Source organism: Mustelus asterias, chromosome 4 (assembly GCF_964213995.1).
Source record: "Mustelus asterias chromosome 4, sMusAst1.hap1.1, whole genome shotgun sequence".
Lineage (NCBI taxonomy): Eukaryota > Metazoa > Chordata > Chondrichthyes > Carcharhiniformes > Triakidae > Mustelus > Mustelus asterias.
In genome coordinates, this window is record NC_135804.1 from 30,691,789 (window position 1) to 30,707,781 (window position 15,993).

The window sequence follows — 15,993 nt, forward strand, 5'->3', positions numbered from 1 at the left end:
GCACATCACCCTGCGTAACATTTCTTTCTATTTAAGATTTAATTATTTATGTTGAATCACAAAGGCATACCGCCGCTCTCTCTACACAACTTTATAAGTGAGTTGAAACTATTAATTTTCCTTAGTTTGGATAATTGCTAAATGATTTTTATTTATATTTGTGCCCACTGAGGATGTTGGCTCCCAGTTAAACAACCTGTCGATTTTTAAAAATCTCTTTCCCTCCCTGGCCTCACCCTTCCCTATTAGGGCTGTTTAAGAAAAGATTGGCCAAAGAAATAATTTAAAAGATGAAACAGAAGTAGAGACGGAGATGTTTGAGAGGGAATTCCAGAGAGTTAGCAACTGAATGGACATCTACAAATCATAGATTGACTGAAATCTCCTCCAGCCCCACAGCTCCCAGTTATCTGCGCTCGTCTAATTTCAGCTTGTTGAGCATTCGCAATTCATTATTGGTGGCCAGGCCTACAGCTGCCAAGCCCTACGCTCTGGAATTCCCTCCCAAACAGTTCCATCTCTCTAGCTCTGTGTTCTCCTTTAAGGCACTCTTGTTAAACATCGCTCATTGACGAATCTTTTGGTCATTTACCTTTTTATTGGCGCCATGACAAGTGTTTGCTTTACAGTGTTCCTGTATAGAGCCCTTGCGGTGCAGTGGTCACGCCCCTCCCGCTGGATCTGAAGTTTCGTGCCAGGACCTGTTAGCCACAGAAGGAGTGTTCAACACAATTGAACGGGTTGATAATCAGCTCAGAAATCCTTTCACCACTTCCCCCACTATTCCCCAAAGGTTAAAATAAAGTATGAGTGTGAAGATACGCTAACAATAATGTTCCTGTGAATTGCCTTGGGATTTTTTTACATGTTGAAGGTGCTACATAAATATAAGCAGCTGTTGTAAACTTGCATAAATAGTTTTGCTTTCAAGTGTCAGAATGTAAAGTCCGGAATGATTTAAGCATCACATTGAAACTGACTCCTCACTTTCTTTAGTAAAAACATGTTGCATTTAGAGTTTTCTGCCTTATTTTCTTCATCTGGACACAAGCTTATCATTCTGAATGCATTCCAGTCCTGGTCATAGTTGGTGTTGCAATATGCAGTGTTGAAAACCTGTTGATGAAAGCAGTTTTTCTGGTTTTGTTCAGTGTGCCTGCATTTCTCTCATGATTGGCATGAAAGTGGACGATTGCCAACTATTGCATTTCTCTATATTTGTGAATGTTGTGATGAGCTGCTGCTGCTTGGTTTTGAGAAAGGGGCTTAACTGACAAATTACTCCCCCAAACCCCTTCCCTTTGTTTTAATGAAGGCAATCACTAAGAAGCTGTGCTGATTGTCTAAAACATATTTTTCTCCACTAATTAAGTTGGGGGTCTCTTGTCTATATCTTGGCTGGTGTGAACAGTACATTTTGTTTTGCGGAAGACATCCGGGAGTGAATAGTTGTGTAGGTAGTAATATTATTGTGTGGTTCTGATTATTTTCATGAACCACTTTGATCTTAATTTTTAAACTTCAATAAAGGAACACATGCATTTTCATGTTTAGAAAAATTGTTTTATATAGTCACCAACATTGGAATGTAGGTGGCTGAGGAGGGTATAATTGATACATTTTTTAAAGAGTTTTGATAGAAGGAATGTGTCTTTCCTTTGGAGCATTAGTGACAAAGGATGCTCAATTCAAAATTGACATCGAGTTTGTGGAAGGAGGTTAAGACATTACTATCTGCTAAACTATTGGAACATGCACCCTTTGTCACCAAATATGGTCAAGGAAGAGACCATTTTAAAGAAGAGTATCATAAATCCCTACAGTGCTAAAGGAGGCTATTCAGCCCATTGAACCTACACCAACAATCCCACCCAGGCCCTATCCCCATAACCCCACGTATTTACCCTGCTAATTCCCCTGACACTAAGGGGCAATTTACCATGGCCAATCAACCTAACCTACACACCTTGCCCCACGCAGGCACTGGGAGAACGTACAATCTCTACACAGACAGTCACCTGAGATTGGAATTGAACCCGGGTCCCTGGCGCTGTGAGGCAGCAGTGCTTGCTACCGTGCTGCCCACGGTGATAAGTAGATCTTTGCAAAAAAGTAAGTTACAAGGCTCAGGAGAGAGAACAGAGCAGTGAAAATAGTTTTGAATTGAGCCACCTCCAGTATATTGAGCGATCTTTGATACGATGAACCAAATAACTTCCATTTCTGTTGTAAACCTCTGTGATTTTACAAGCGCAATAGCAACGCTTATAACTGTTCAGGAAAGGTTCACAAAAGTGAACTTGATTTCAAGTAGGAAGAGAGACACGAGATTGAACAGGAAGACTAGATAAGATTAACTTATTTTCTGCTTGAATCTACATTACAGGTAAACAATTGGCCTAATAATAAAGGTTTATGATTTCAGAAGGATAAACTGATCAATCTAGTGATAGTAAAATTGCAATATAATTTTAACTGGTTCTGGAAATATGTTCTCTGTGATTTTCACTAAAGATTACTCGAATCATCCTAGTAAGTATTTTATTGGGAATCTTTAATCCTTATAAACTTAAAGGTGCCTGCCCTACTCAATCACTTTAGTCAACACTACTACACAATCTGTTGTCGCAGGATCACCGCATTTGAACAAATACTTGACTAGATTGTTATTTTGTGTGGTTTGAGATTATTTTTCCTTTATATCTTTTCTCAAATAAAACATGCGATTAAAATTGCTGATTGAATGAGTAAATTAGTACTGGGTGAATGAGTAAACTAGTAGTGGAATATGCCAGCTTAAACTTGAGCATTAATGTTTTAATCAGCAAGCTGTTTAACAGACTTAACTTCTGACATTTAGATAAGACAATTGGGAATTTGAAAGTACGACTGCTGTAAGTGAATGCAGAAGAGCGTTTTTCCAGAGGTAGACACAGACGGAAGTGGAATTTGGAGGGGGAAGTGAGATGTGAGTGGCAAGCGCTACAAGGAAGTCATCAGAGATGGTTTTACCTGTGATTTATACACGAGATGGAATGGTCAAGTGGGTGGCTGTGAATATGATGTGGAGTAAGGGAGGATAGGAGGACAATGAACTCAGGAGAGAACATAATGAATAGAGATAAAGGTTAAAATTACTGAGGTTGAGAACATGATGCAGAGGCTAAGGGAGGAAAGCAGTAAAGATAGCGCATTAAGAAAATTGTAATGGCACTTGGGCGTGGAGGGTAGAGAACCAGGATTTTAAATAAGTGGTGAGAGGGATGAAAAAAAGTAGGGTGCTTGAAGGAGGAAAAATTGTTGGAGGAGTAAGAGGACATTAAGCAAGGTGAGATTTGGTTATAAGACTTTGTTATACCAACGCAACAGTCTGGACAAGGTAAGTGGTGATAGATAGGGGAGGTGGCATCCAATCTTCAGGCAAGTTTCTGCCAAGATCACGATGTTCGTTCAATCATCCACAGTAAGCTCATAGTTTGCAAAGACTTTGATTGTGAGTGAACAGACATAGTGAGTGAACAGTGATAGCTGCTGTTAGAACACATAGGCATAGCACTGGGAAGGACAAGTAGGACAGAGAGGTGATTGGCGATGTCAACATGAGATTAAAGTTGCTGATTAAATAAGTAAATTAATAGTGGGATATGCCATCTTTAACTTGAGCCTTAATGCTGTCATTAGCAAGCTGTTTAACAAACTTAACTTCTGGTACTTTGACAAGACAAAGGGAATTTGAGAGTGCTACTCCAAGTGAATGCGGAAGAGCTGTTTCTCCCCAGAAGTGAACATGGAAGGAAGTGGGCTTTGGATGGGGAAGTGCAGGCTCATGATCGCCTGAATGAGAAAGTCAGCAAGAGAGAAAGATGAAGTATTTAGGGTTGCTGCTTGTGAGGAGACGGGGAAAAGTACCTCTGTGAGCTCTTTGGAAAATGCTAAGAGAGACACAGGGAATCTGTAGATGTATCTATATACAGTTTATCCCATCCGGGTAACAGTGAAGCTTTGTAAACCATTTAGTCACTGCCTAACCATGCAGTATCCTGGGAGGATCTCACAACTGAAAGAAAAGACCTGCAGCTATTTCAGGAAGATCTTTGGGAAATTTCCCTCTCACATTCTAGGGCAATCAAGCAAGCTCAAGGATTCTGAGAATTTAATTCTCCCAGCTACATGGAGGCGGAGCAGGGAAAATCAGAAAGAAATAGCTCGCTTCCTCCTCTATGAGCGAGTCCTAGAGGCAACAGTGGTGGGTAGCCAATTAAAAGATTTTAAACTTCAGTTAGTCAGTAGCACTTCAGTAATTTTTTTTCCAAATGCCGCAGTATCAGGAGCTTGTCAGCTCCAAGGAACTGACAGACCAACAAAGGAGGAAAACAGTTAGGACTAAATGAATTATCAAATTATTCAGAACCAAGGAAGAATAACAAAGTTAAATCCCATTGGGGACAAAGGTGAAGGAGTTCATTGGGATAAGTACAGAACGTACAGAAACATTAGGACAAAAGTCAAATTTCTTACAGGAGACATAAGACATAATACTAATTTAGTGTTTTAGTAGAGCAACAGTAAGAAGGTAAATTAAGAGATGTAAGCAACTTAGAATATTGAGGATGAGCCCAAGATAATATAAATTATTGCTTCCTGGTGATTGTTAGGAGAATGTTCTCCCTTGGTAGCAATATTCCAAGTCGAACTAATTTCAGCATAAATTAACTGGAAGCCTGAGATCGACTAAGGTCTTAAAACAAGTGGTTAGTGAGGTAGTGTCTGAGAATTCCTAGTGAACTGCCAAACAGTTCATGATTTGATTTTATTGGTAAGTTCTCCTGACTGTTCATTCATAAGTCCCTAATAATATCTCATTGGCAGTTTTCTAGCCATGTTCCTCACTTTTGAATTACATGTTATTTATCTTTTACTACTTTGAGCAATCAACAAAATCAATTGGAATAGAGGGACTGTGACAAAGAAGTGGCGGGTGAAGGAATTGAGGGTTACAAAACAGGAAAATGTACAAGCACAAGATGAGATGAATAAACCTATTCAATGAAATTCAACTAAACTTTAGTGACCAAATTCTTCAACTTTTTTTTAATATAGGTTTACTCAGCTGAAAAGCCTGAACCTATCGAATAATAAACTGACAACATTTCCAGCTTCTTTGTGTGAAATCTCAACTCTTACTGAAGTCAACCTCTCCTGTAACAGGATTCAAAACATCCCTGAGGAGATCGGAAACTTGCAGAAGTAAGTATTATAGTATGGTAGATAAACAAAAATGTAAAGAAGTTGCTTTATGTAATAGTTGTCATCTTAGTTTAGCTGGTGGATGTGATTCATTTTTATTTCTCTCTGTCTTCCCAAACTTGCAAAGTATATGCAGTGTTTTCACAGATTCCATTTCAAACATAAAATGTCCATTTATATCCAGCTGCCCAATTTACATGTTTTACTTCACTTTTAAAAAAAACAACCATTTAATATTTTTTTTCCTCTTCAGTGTTCACAGAACGTAAAGCAAAGCATTGCAGAAAACCGTGTTCTAATTTGAATTTTACCTAGACACTTTGATATTATCTAACCGATTGTCTCCGTAATTGTGCATATCCTAATGGATTGAGGATGTCCTGCATAAATGCTTTTATGATATTTAGCCTTTAAATATTTGTCTTTGGATTATGTAGTTACACAGAGTATACAACATACAAACAGGCTATTTGGCCCAACTTGTCTATTTCAACATTTTCTTCTCCACGTATGCCTCCTCCTAACCCCTTTCATCTAACCCTGTCCTTATATTCATTTCTCACTTGTGTGCTTATCTAACCCCCTTAATTATATCTGTGCTATATGCCTCAGCTGCTTCTTACGGTAGCATGTTCCACATTGTTATCACCGGTTTCTCCTGAGTTCCTTCCTAGATTTATTAGCGACCACCTTATAATGACCTCTAGTTTTTGGACACCCTCACAAGTGGAAATATTATCTTTGTTTACTCTATGAAACCCTTTCATTATCTTAAAGACCTATATTCATTTTCTTTCAGTTTGTATTTCATTATTCGATACCTATAGTGATTATAGTGTCATCTTTCACCTTTACAATATTTTAAAGATACAAGTATAGAATCTATGAATTAAGTTTGGCACATTGATTATTCCCCCTTCCTTTTATGCCCAGAAAGCTCTGTAATTTTTTTGTTGGAAGTGGGCATACAGCATATAACAACAAAAAAAAAGTCATTATTTTATGCACAGGACTTATTATGATTTCTTTCCATTTCAAGTCTTCAGACCTTCATTCTGGATGGGAATTGTCTTCAGGACTTGCCTTCAGAATTGGGAAATGTGCAACAGCTGACCCATCTCGGCTTGTCCTTCAATGACTTCAAAGTGATCCCAGCAGTGTGTGAAGTTTTGACAGCCATGGATAAGCTCAGCATGGCTGGAAACCATTTACAGACATTGGCACTGGAAACACTGGGCCAAATGACTCATGTTAAACAGCTGGACCTTAGGTAAGGTAACACTAAGTACTGCAACAACAGCTTTGTAAATCCACCTACTTGACTTGGATCTCTGTAGTTCAGGTATGTACAATATGGGTGTACTACTTGTTTATGCAAGTGTTTTGCAGCAAATAAATCTGTTGAGTTTAGCACTGATGAGAAAGAATATAATACTGAAGCGACATGGTCTAATTTCTACAACAATTTCTACCCCTACTCCGCTCTAAGAATTTTGCATTCCTTCTACTTGGGTCTCTTGTTTATTCTCCACTCCTTTTACCCCACCATTGGCATGCATACATTTAGATATCTAGCCCTATGCCCTGCTACTCCCTCCCTAAATTTCTCTGTCTTTTTATCTCCTTGTTAACTTGAAGATGTACCTTGCTGAGTCTTTTAATCAACCCTCATGATATCATCATCATCTGTTCATTGTTGGTTTTTATCTGACCATATTTCTGTGAAGTGCCTCGGAATACATTTCTCTGTGAAGGCACAGTATAAGTGCAAGTTGTTGGTGTAAGTGGTCATTCATCTTGTAACTGGAGAATGTTTTTGACACACAATAGCGGCCACATTTACTGACATTATGATGTGATAATCACTGGTCTTATGGGTAATTTGTTTGTGAAGCACTCTTGAGATTTATTTGATGTGATGGAAGAGGCAATCATGAGGATGGTGCAGGAAGAGTTACCAGAGAAATGTGGCTACATCATAGGGCGTTGTAACATAAGGAGTCACAGGAATTGCAGATGACACCACATTCAACCCAGAACAAAGGAAGAGCAATTTTGGCAGGCTTAATCAAAAGACACAGCCAATCTTTTGTACTGAACATAAAAAAGACAAAGACCAATGTTCTTGCTCTGAATGGCAATAGAAAAGTCATGATTTGGAACACTGACAGAGAGACAATAGACAAATTCAAGTACCTTGGCTTGATGATATATCCAAAAATAAAATTCAGATTAGATTAACCACAACGAGAAGCGTGATCAGTGACTTGAGTAACACCTGGCAGTCCAAAAGCATTAGCAATAAGCCAAGTATAGATAATTTCACTTTATGGATGTAAGAGTTGGACTCTGAAGAAAGAAAATGAGTGGAGGATAACTGTTTTTGAAATGTTACTGCAGAGTGTGGTAAGAATCCACTCAATGGGCAGAAAGACAAATGAGTGGGTTAGGTCAAGAGTAGAAGTTCAGGAATCAAAAGGGTTACAAATGAAGTTAGAGAGAGAAAGATAGCCAAGTACAGACATTGGAAACAAAGACTCAGCAACCTTGTCCTGGCAACAATTGAAGGTGAAATTGAGGATGAAGAAAAATCGGGTGGTGGGGTACCGTTGAGATTTGGACTAAGAGAGGCTTGAAGATTTAGAGAAGAAGCAAGACAATGGCAATGGCCACTAAGGCTATGGTGGTTAAAAGTGAACAATGCAACATTATTCAGAAGGGTTGTTTTGGAGAATAAATTGACTGAAATTTGAGTTGAGTATTGCTACACAATGGCAGAGTTAATCTTTTCTAACTCCATCATGGTTTGGTTCCTTCCACCTCTGTAATCTCCTTCAGCCTTACAACCCACCAAGATATTTGCGCTCTTTCAATTCTGACCTAATTTTAATTGTTCCTTCATTGGCAGTTATGCCTTGAGCTGCTAAACACTAAGCTTCCACCCTAAGCCTCTCTATCTCTCTCCCTTCAGGAGCTCCTTAAAACATACCTCTCCTCCATATCATCTCCTTACCTGGCTTAGTGTCATTTTTGGTTTGATAATGGTCTTTGAAGCATCTTGGGAGATTGTTCTAATAAATTAAGGGCGCTGTATAAATGCAATTTGTTGCAGTTAAATGTTCCAGAGCCTAGTTAACTGCAATTGATATGCAAATAGTTGCTTTCCAGTGACATCGAGCATTATGGCATAGCAAGCAACCAGCAGATGGCAGCATATCCCTCCCTCAGCATATAACTATTTTGAAGAGCAACTGAAAAGATGGATGAATATACCTCACAGAATAATTTTATAGTAGAATGGAGGAATCAAATCAACACCCCAAAATCAGGATGCATTTTTAAAATCATTTTATTTTCATATTGCTAAATTGTCATGTGCCTCAAGCATAGCTAATACAAATTCCTTCTCTTTGGGCCTTCCTTCTATCTTAAAGAAACTATTTAGATAAAATGCATGTATGCAAACACACAAAAAATAAGGCTGGTGATCTGAGAAGCAGACTCGTTGAAACCTCTGAAAACAAAATAAATTGTTCAACAAAAACAACAAGCGCAGAGAGAACGGTGGGAAAGTAAAGCAAAACATCATGTCTCCCACCAAGGACAAGGAGTGTTGGCCAGGAATTACTCCACAGGAGGGAAGCGGGTTCCTGCCACGATTCTTGCAAGACTGCACCTGTCTTGTATACCATTCAAACCAGAGACATCATCTGGAGGAAACATCTGGACCAGCTGTTGGCAGGAAGAACCAATCCACCAGAAATGGAACCTGCTGAAAATCTGGATTCAACTGTACAAAGTCCTGACCTGAACCTTCCTGAAGCTCTGACACCGACAGACACTTTTGTGGAAGACAACACCTCACCATCAGGCCAAGCACAGTGTCACCTCTCGTTACATTGTCAAACCGGTCAAAACAACCATTAATAACATTTGTACAAATACAAAAATGCCAGTGGTTACAACTGATGCAAAGCGGAAGATGCCAGAAGTTCATCGTCAGCCTTTCCAAGAATAACAACCTCCAAACTGTCTGACTTCTGGATTAATGTGCATGTTACACTGTTTGAAATTGTTGGGGACACTCGATTTAAAGGGGGAGGAATGTTACCTTTCAATATCAAGTCTTAATAGCTGCAGTAAGCACTATACATTAGTATTTGGATGTCATCACCGGAAGTGACGTCACTGGTTGAAAGCATGGGAAGCTGCCAGAGTGAAGAAGCAGCCTGCAGTAAATGCCCATTGTAAATAAAGCTCTGTTAGTTTTTAATCCTCCAAGCATCCAGTATCAATGCCACAATACACAACAGATGGCGAGCAATTGTTCCCATTGGCAGAAGATTCAAGAACCAGACGACACCAATTTAATGTGATTAGTGAAAGAACCAGAGGCGATTGAAGAAAAGCTTTTTCACACTGAGTGGTTAGGATCCGGAATGCATTGGCTGCAGGTGTGGTGAAGATTCAATTGTGGCTTTCAAAAGGGAATTGAATAAGCACCTTAAGAGAGAGAATTTGCAGGGCTATAGGAAAGGGCAGAGAGTGGGGTTCACTTGAGTTGCTCTTGTAGAGAATTGGCATGAACATGATGTGCCCAAATAGCCTCATGTGCTATATTCATTCTATCATTCAAGTTTATTGTGTTACTGGATATTTGCTCAATGTTTTTCCTTTTACCATCTCTCCAGCTGATCTTTCCAACAGCTTTTCCCTGATTTCTTAAGTTCATTGAAATTCTGTTTTCCTCTTTCCTCCAGCATTTGTACTCCCCTTTGTACTACTCATTTTGTCTTTCTGTCCAAACCTAAAATTTGGCTTCCTGTACGTTCTCTGATTTCTCAGTACAATCAAATTGGCATCTAAGTAATTAAAGCTTCCCAGTGCCACAGAGCAATAAAGGAATCCCAAGAAATTAATTATCGATTGCTTAGAACCATTGTGCAGCCCTATTTTCTTTCCTCAGTTTGCATTCATTATCTCGCAATACAAAATTATTTGTGCTTAAGTGTTCACTGTAATTGTGTGGTAACAAAAGTTTAACTAATCAATAAATGCTCTTTTCCTTAAGGCTATTGAAACTTGATTGAATTCCAACTTCACTTGAAACGAGAGTTAATTTTTTTAATCTTAAAACTTTTCTACATGGTAATCTGTCACATTTTTCTCATCTTTTTCTTGATATTAAATCATAGGTATCTTTATGGGCTTCATTTTTAAAATGTGTAAGTGATAAATGTATTCCCATATTTCTTTTACACAAAGTCTTAGAAACGCTACAACACGGAAAGAGGCCATTCGGCCCATCGAGTCTGCACCGACCACAATCCCACCCAGGCCCTACCCCCATATCCCTACATATTTTACCCACTAATCCCTCTAACCTACGCATCCCAGGACACTAAGGGCAATTTTAGCATGGCCAATCAACCGAACCCGCACGTCTTTGGACTGTGGGAGGAAACCGGAGCACCCAGAGGAAACCCATGCAGACACGAGGAGAATGTGCAAACTCCACACAGATAGTGACCCAAGCCGGGAATCGAACCCAGGTCCCTGGAGCTGTGAAGCAGCAGTGCTAACCACGGTGCTACCGTGCCACGAAATGAACTTATTGAACTAAGTGCTAGACATAACTGATGCCTAGTATCATAGAATTGTACAGCACAGGAGGAGACCATTCAGTCCAGAGTCTGCACTAGCCCTTTCCTATAGCCAGTTGGCTCCATTTCCCTGCTCTTTTCCATATCCTGCATTTTTTTTCTCCTTCATTTTGAATCTGTATCTACCAATCAGCCATTACATTCCAAATGCTTCCCATTGATTGTGTAAAAACGTTTCCTCAGGTTGCCTCCAGATCTTTTGCCAGTCCCTTTACATTTTTGCTATCTGGTTATTGACCTTTCAGCTATTGGAAACTATTTTTTAAAAATGCCACTGAACCTTTCGTGATTTTAAACATCTCCAGCAATTCTTCTCTTGGCCTACCTGCTGTAAAGAGAACAGTTCCAAACTCTCCAGTACATCCACACAGCTGTAATCCCTCACCCCAGAACCATTTTAGTAAATCCCTTCTGTACTGTCTCCAAAGCATTCATATCCTTACGCAAGTGCAGTGCCCAGATTTGGACACATTATTCCAGCTGCAGCTGAATTCGTGTTTCATATATACTTAGCATAACTTCCAGGCTTTTGTACTCTGCCTCTGCTGTATAAAACCCAGGATCCCATCTGCTTTATTAACTGCTTTACCAACCTGTCCAGTCACCTTCAAAGATTTGTGCTTATAGGTCTAGAGGAATTCTACTTCATTAAAATTGCATGATATTTGATGTGCAGAGGACACTTTAGAACTTTGTGCTGTTGGAGGGAGTGCTGTATCATTCATTGAGTCATAGGGATATACAGCACGGAAACAGGCCCTTTTTCCCAACTTGTCCTTGCCGACCAGGCTTCTTAAACTGAACAAATCCCATTTGCTTGCGTTTGGCCCATATCCCTCTAAATCTTTCCTATCCATGTCCAAATGTCTTTTAATGTCTTTCCAAAACCAACTAATTGCCAAATCTGAATAATTGAGTTGTGATTTGGATGTGTAGGTGAAATAACTTGTTAGCTCCATTTTGCATGTTCTGAACACTGCCAGAAAGCTTTGGGTTTAAAAAATCATCAAACAATCCTGCAATTCAATTTTTCTTACAGAGGAGAGGGAGAGATTATGTTTAGAAATCATGCAGAATAATTGTGCAGGTTTCCATAACAGAAACCAAACCCATATTTCACGTGGGATACTTTGCATCTTGAAGTGGAGATGCCAGCGTTGGACTGGGGAAGGCACAGTAAGAAGTCTCACAACACCAGGTTAAAGTCCAACAGGTTTATTTGGTAGCATGAGCTTTCGGAGCGCTGCCCCTTCATCAGGTGAGTGCTCCGACAGCTCGTGCTACCAAATAAACCTGTTAGACTTTAACCTGGTGTTGCATCTTGAATGAAGCCATGCTATAAGATGAGCGGAGTTTTATTGATTTGTTTTTGGAAACTCAGTTCTGCAAAGATGATTTTTTGACCAGATGACATGTATGCTGAGTGTTTGCTTTCTTGCTCAGGGAAAACCCTTGTTAGATCTTTACTGTAAATGTAGTATCAGGCAGAAAAAAGTACAATCCTCATCATTGACAGGGATCGTTCATCATCACCATCACTAATAACTTGCAGATATGCAGTACCTGTAATAACTAAAGATGTTCAAAATTGTCCGCTCTCTTGATCAGCATACCATATCCATATAGGAACACTTATTTTTTAATGCAGGAATTCTGTAATATCTAAATAGTATTCAGTCAGGTTCATCCCTCATAGGCATGGTTCAGCTGAATGATTACAGTGATTGAAACTTTGAGGGTAACTTGACATATGATCCTTGTTGGATTTTTACACAACAATGATGTAGCCATTTCTGAATGTTTTCAAGCAATTTGTAAAGTTGACCTCAAGTCCCTGATGATAATCTTCAGTCCTGCAGGTCATAATACGAAGCAAATCTGTTTCTGCCATGCCTTCTTTATTTTTCACTTTTGTCAAAGTGCATCTGTTGTAGGTATTAAACAGGATTAGTAAAAAAAAAATAGTTGGAGTGGCAAAAACATTTATTTAGATGGTAAGTGGATATACGTTGCCATTCTAAACCTTGGGATTTGTGCTTTTCCATCAGGAAATATAGCTCTTTTGCCAAATAATCTGTGTTGATGCGTGAGTGCTACGTTGTCAAAGGCGCTGTTTTTAAACGTTAAAATGAGGCTAAAGAGGAAGTTTTGAATCTTTAAGCTTCTAACTAGAATTCTACCAACTAACCCAAGTTGATGGACACAGGGCTACAGTTCCCATTGGAGGTTTCTGGTTTTTCCAGTGATTCAGTCAGATGTAAAAGATTCTGTGACACTATTCAAAGAGGAGATATTTCCCTCATGTTGTCAATATGATTCTTCAAAAAAATATATCAATTGCTGTTTGAGACAATTGCTATGCACAAATCACCTGCCTTTGCTGATACTTTAGAAGAGGCAATCTGAAATGTCCTTTGGGTGTCAGAAGGCACTTGTCCATTAATGTAACTTTGTCAGAAGGCACTTGTCCATTAATGTAACTTTTCTTTCCGAAGTAGTTTTCATTTTTCTTGTCTATTTTCTGCTTGATAATCGTTTCGGAAAATGTCTGAACTATACTTAGCAGCTACAGCAATAGTTTATCGGGAGTTTTGAATAATCTTGGCTCTTAGAGCTATATTTCATTTAGTTCAGATCTGGCATCCACCAACTTTAGGAAGTTAAGATGAGGAAAATTTCTGAATTGAAACATTGCTGGTATTGTTCCTTTTTAAGTCATTAACAAAAGGAAACGTGCAAGACTAAACATTAATTAGTGGAGAATTCACATACCATTTTTCTTGCACCTGAAAAATGTCAATTTATAAATGCCTTCAGATTCTTGTTTAGCCAGTTTTTGATCCACCTCGCAGCACTTAGTGTTTCAAGGTCCTTGAGAGGTGTTTGATCAGCCACTTTATATACTTAATTGTTCCGACTGACTTGTCATGTCCTTGGAGAATTTGTTTAAGTTAGTAAAATACAATTTCCTGGTCAAGTTCGTGTTGTCTGTAGTTTAATCATATTTCTGTCTGTGAAATAATCCTGTTAAAATAAGAGCCCATGGTGTTGAAATAGTCGATTAGCATGGATAGAGAATTGGCTAACTAATAGAAGACCGAGACCTGAGGTAAGAAGGGCATTTTCAGAATAGCAAACTGTAACTAATGGAGTGCATTATTTGCTACCAAATAAACCTGTTGGACTTTAACCTGGTGTTGTTAAACTCCTTACTAATGGAGTGCCACAGGCATCGGTTCTGGGGTCACAACTGGGGAGGCAATGGCCTAATGGTATTATCGCTAGACTATTAATCCAGAAACTCAACTAATGTTCAAGACCCCACCACAGCAGATGGTGGAATTTGAATTCAATAAAAAAATCTGGAATTTAAAAAAAATCTACTGATGACCATGAAACCATTGTCGATTGTTGGAAAAACCCATCTGGTTCACCAATGTCCTTCAGGGAAGGAAATCTGCTGTCCTTACTGGTCTGGCCTATATGTGACTCTGGAGCCACAGCAATGTGGTTGACACTCTCCTGCCCTCGGGCAACTAGGGATGGGCAATAAATGCAATGCCCATGTCCCACAAATGAATAAAAAAAAATTAATGAGTTGGACAAGGGAGGTGAATGTACTATTGCTAAATTTGCAGATGACGCAAAGGTGGGAAGGCAAGTGGTGACAATGACAGAATCTACAGAGGAATATAGTCAGGTTGTGAATAGGCAATAACTTTGCTTATGGAATATAATATAGGAAAACGTGAAGTTATGAAATTATGCACTTTGGTAGGAAGAATAATGGAGCTGAATATTATTTTAAATGGTGAAAGACTGTCAAAAGCTGCAGTTCAGAGGGATTTAGGGTTTCTGTGCATAAATCACTAAAAGGCTAGCATGCAAGTTCAGCAAGTAATAGGGAGGGCAAATGGAATGTTGGCCTTTACTTCAAAAGGAATGGAAGATAAAAATAGGGAAATCTTGCTAAAACTATACAAGGCACTAGTTGGACTACACCTGGAATACTATGAACAATTTTGGTTGTCTTATCTAAGGAAAGATGTATTGGTACTGGAGGCAGTCCAGGGCAGGTTCAATAGGTTGCTTTGGGTATGGAGGGATTTTCTTGTGAGGAAATTATGAGTAGGTTAGGCCTCTCTACTCATTGGAGTTTAGAAGAATGAGAGGTCACCTTATTGAGACATGTAGGATTCTCAAGGAACTTGACAGGATAAATCCTGAGAGGTCCTCTCGTGGGAGCAGAGGACATAATCTCAGAGTAAGTGGTCGCCTGTTTAAAATGAAGAGGAATTTCTTCTCTCAGGGTAGTGAATCTCTGCAATTCTTTACCACAGAGGGCCATGGAGGCTGGCTCATTAGGTATGTTCAAGGCTTAGATAGACAGATTTTTAATCTGTAAAGTTATGGGAATAAGGTGAAAAAGTAGATTTGAGGATTATCATTACAGATCAGTCATGATCTCATTGAATAACAGAGCAGACTCGATGGGCCAAATGGCCTACTTCTGCTCCTACATCTTGTGATGTTGTTGGCTGATTGTTGGTGTGTGTAGAATTTAAATTCCATGCTTCTAGTTTTGCCCACCTCTTTAAGCATATTGTTTATTACTTTGGTCTCTCAACTACATTTTGTTTCTTTCTGCTTATTAGGTTGAACTCAATTAGGTCAATCGTGATGGGCAGCCTAGAAGCTATTAATCATGTAACTTGTCTGGATCTACGAGACAATCTCCTGACTGAACTTGACTTAAGTGTAATTGCAAGTATTGAACATCTGCATTGTGAACGCAACAACCTGACCATTCTCTCATTAAGTGGTTTCTCTTTGAGGACGTTGTATGCTGGTTCCAATCGTAAGTCAATAAATTTTTAACTGGTTACTTTCTATGAATTGTCATGTTTTTCTAAAGCCTGAATTTCCTCTAGCTCTGAATTATTGCAGTGTGGCCTTTAGGATCTCTAGGTTAGTGTTTGTGACCCAACTGAACTACAGATTTGTTAGAATTTAGTACCCCACATTGTGATGGCTTAACAAACAAAAATACCCCCTTTCATTTGTGTTTAAAAATCTGGTTCCT

The 15,993-nt window shown here is 39.0% G+C and overlaps 1 protein-coding gene across 2 annotated transcripts in view; it reads left to right on the forward strand.

Annotated features, from left to right (window-relative positions):
- The window catches only part of phlpp2 (PH domain and leucine rich repeat protein phosphatase 2), a 104,996-nt gene that overhangs the window by 66,357 nt on the left and 22,646 nt on the right, over positions 1-15,993 (forward strand). For both annotated transcript variants that reach the window (XM_078210775.1, XM_078210776.1), the window contains exons 7-9: positions 5,101-5,247; positions 6,287-6,517; positions 15,566-15,768. In XM_078210775.1, the coding sequence (XP_078066901.1) occupies positions 5,101-5,247; positions 6,287-6,517; positions 15,566-15,768 (581 nt within the window). The remainder of the gene's footprint in view (positions 1-5,100; positions 5,248-6,286; positions 6,518-15,565; positions 15,769-15,993) is intronic.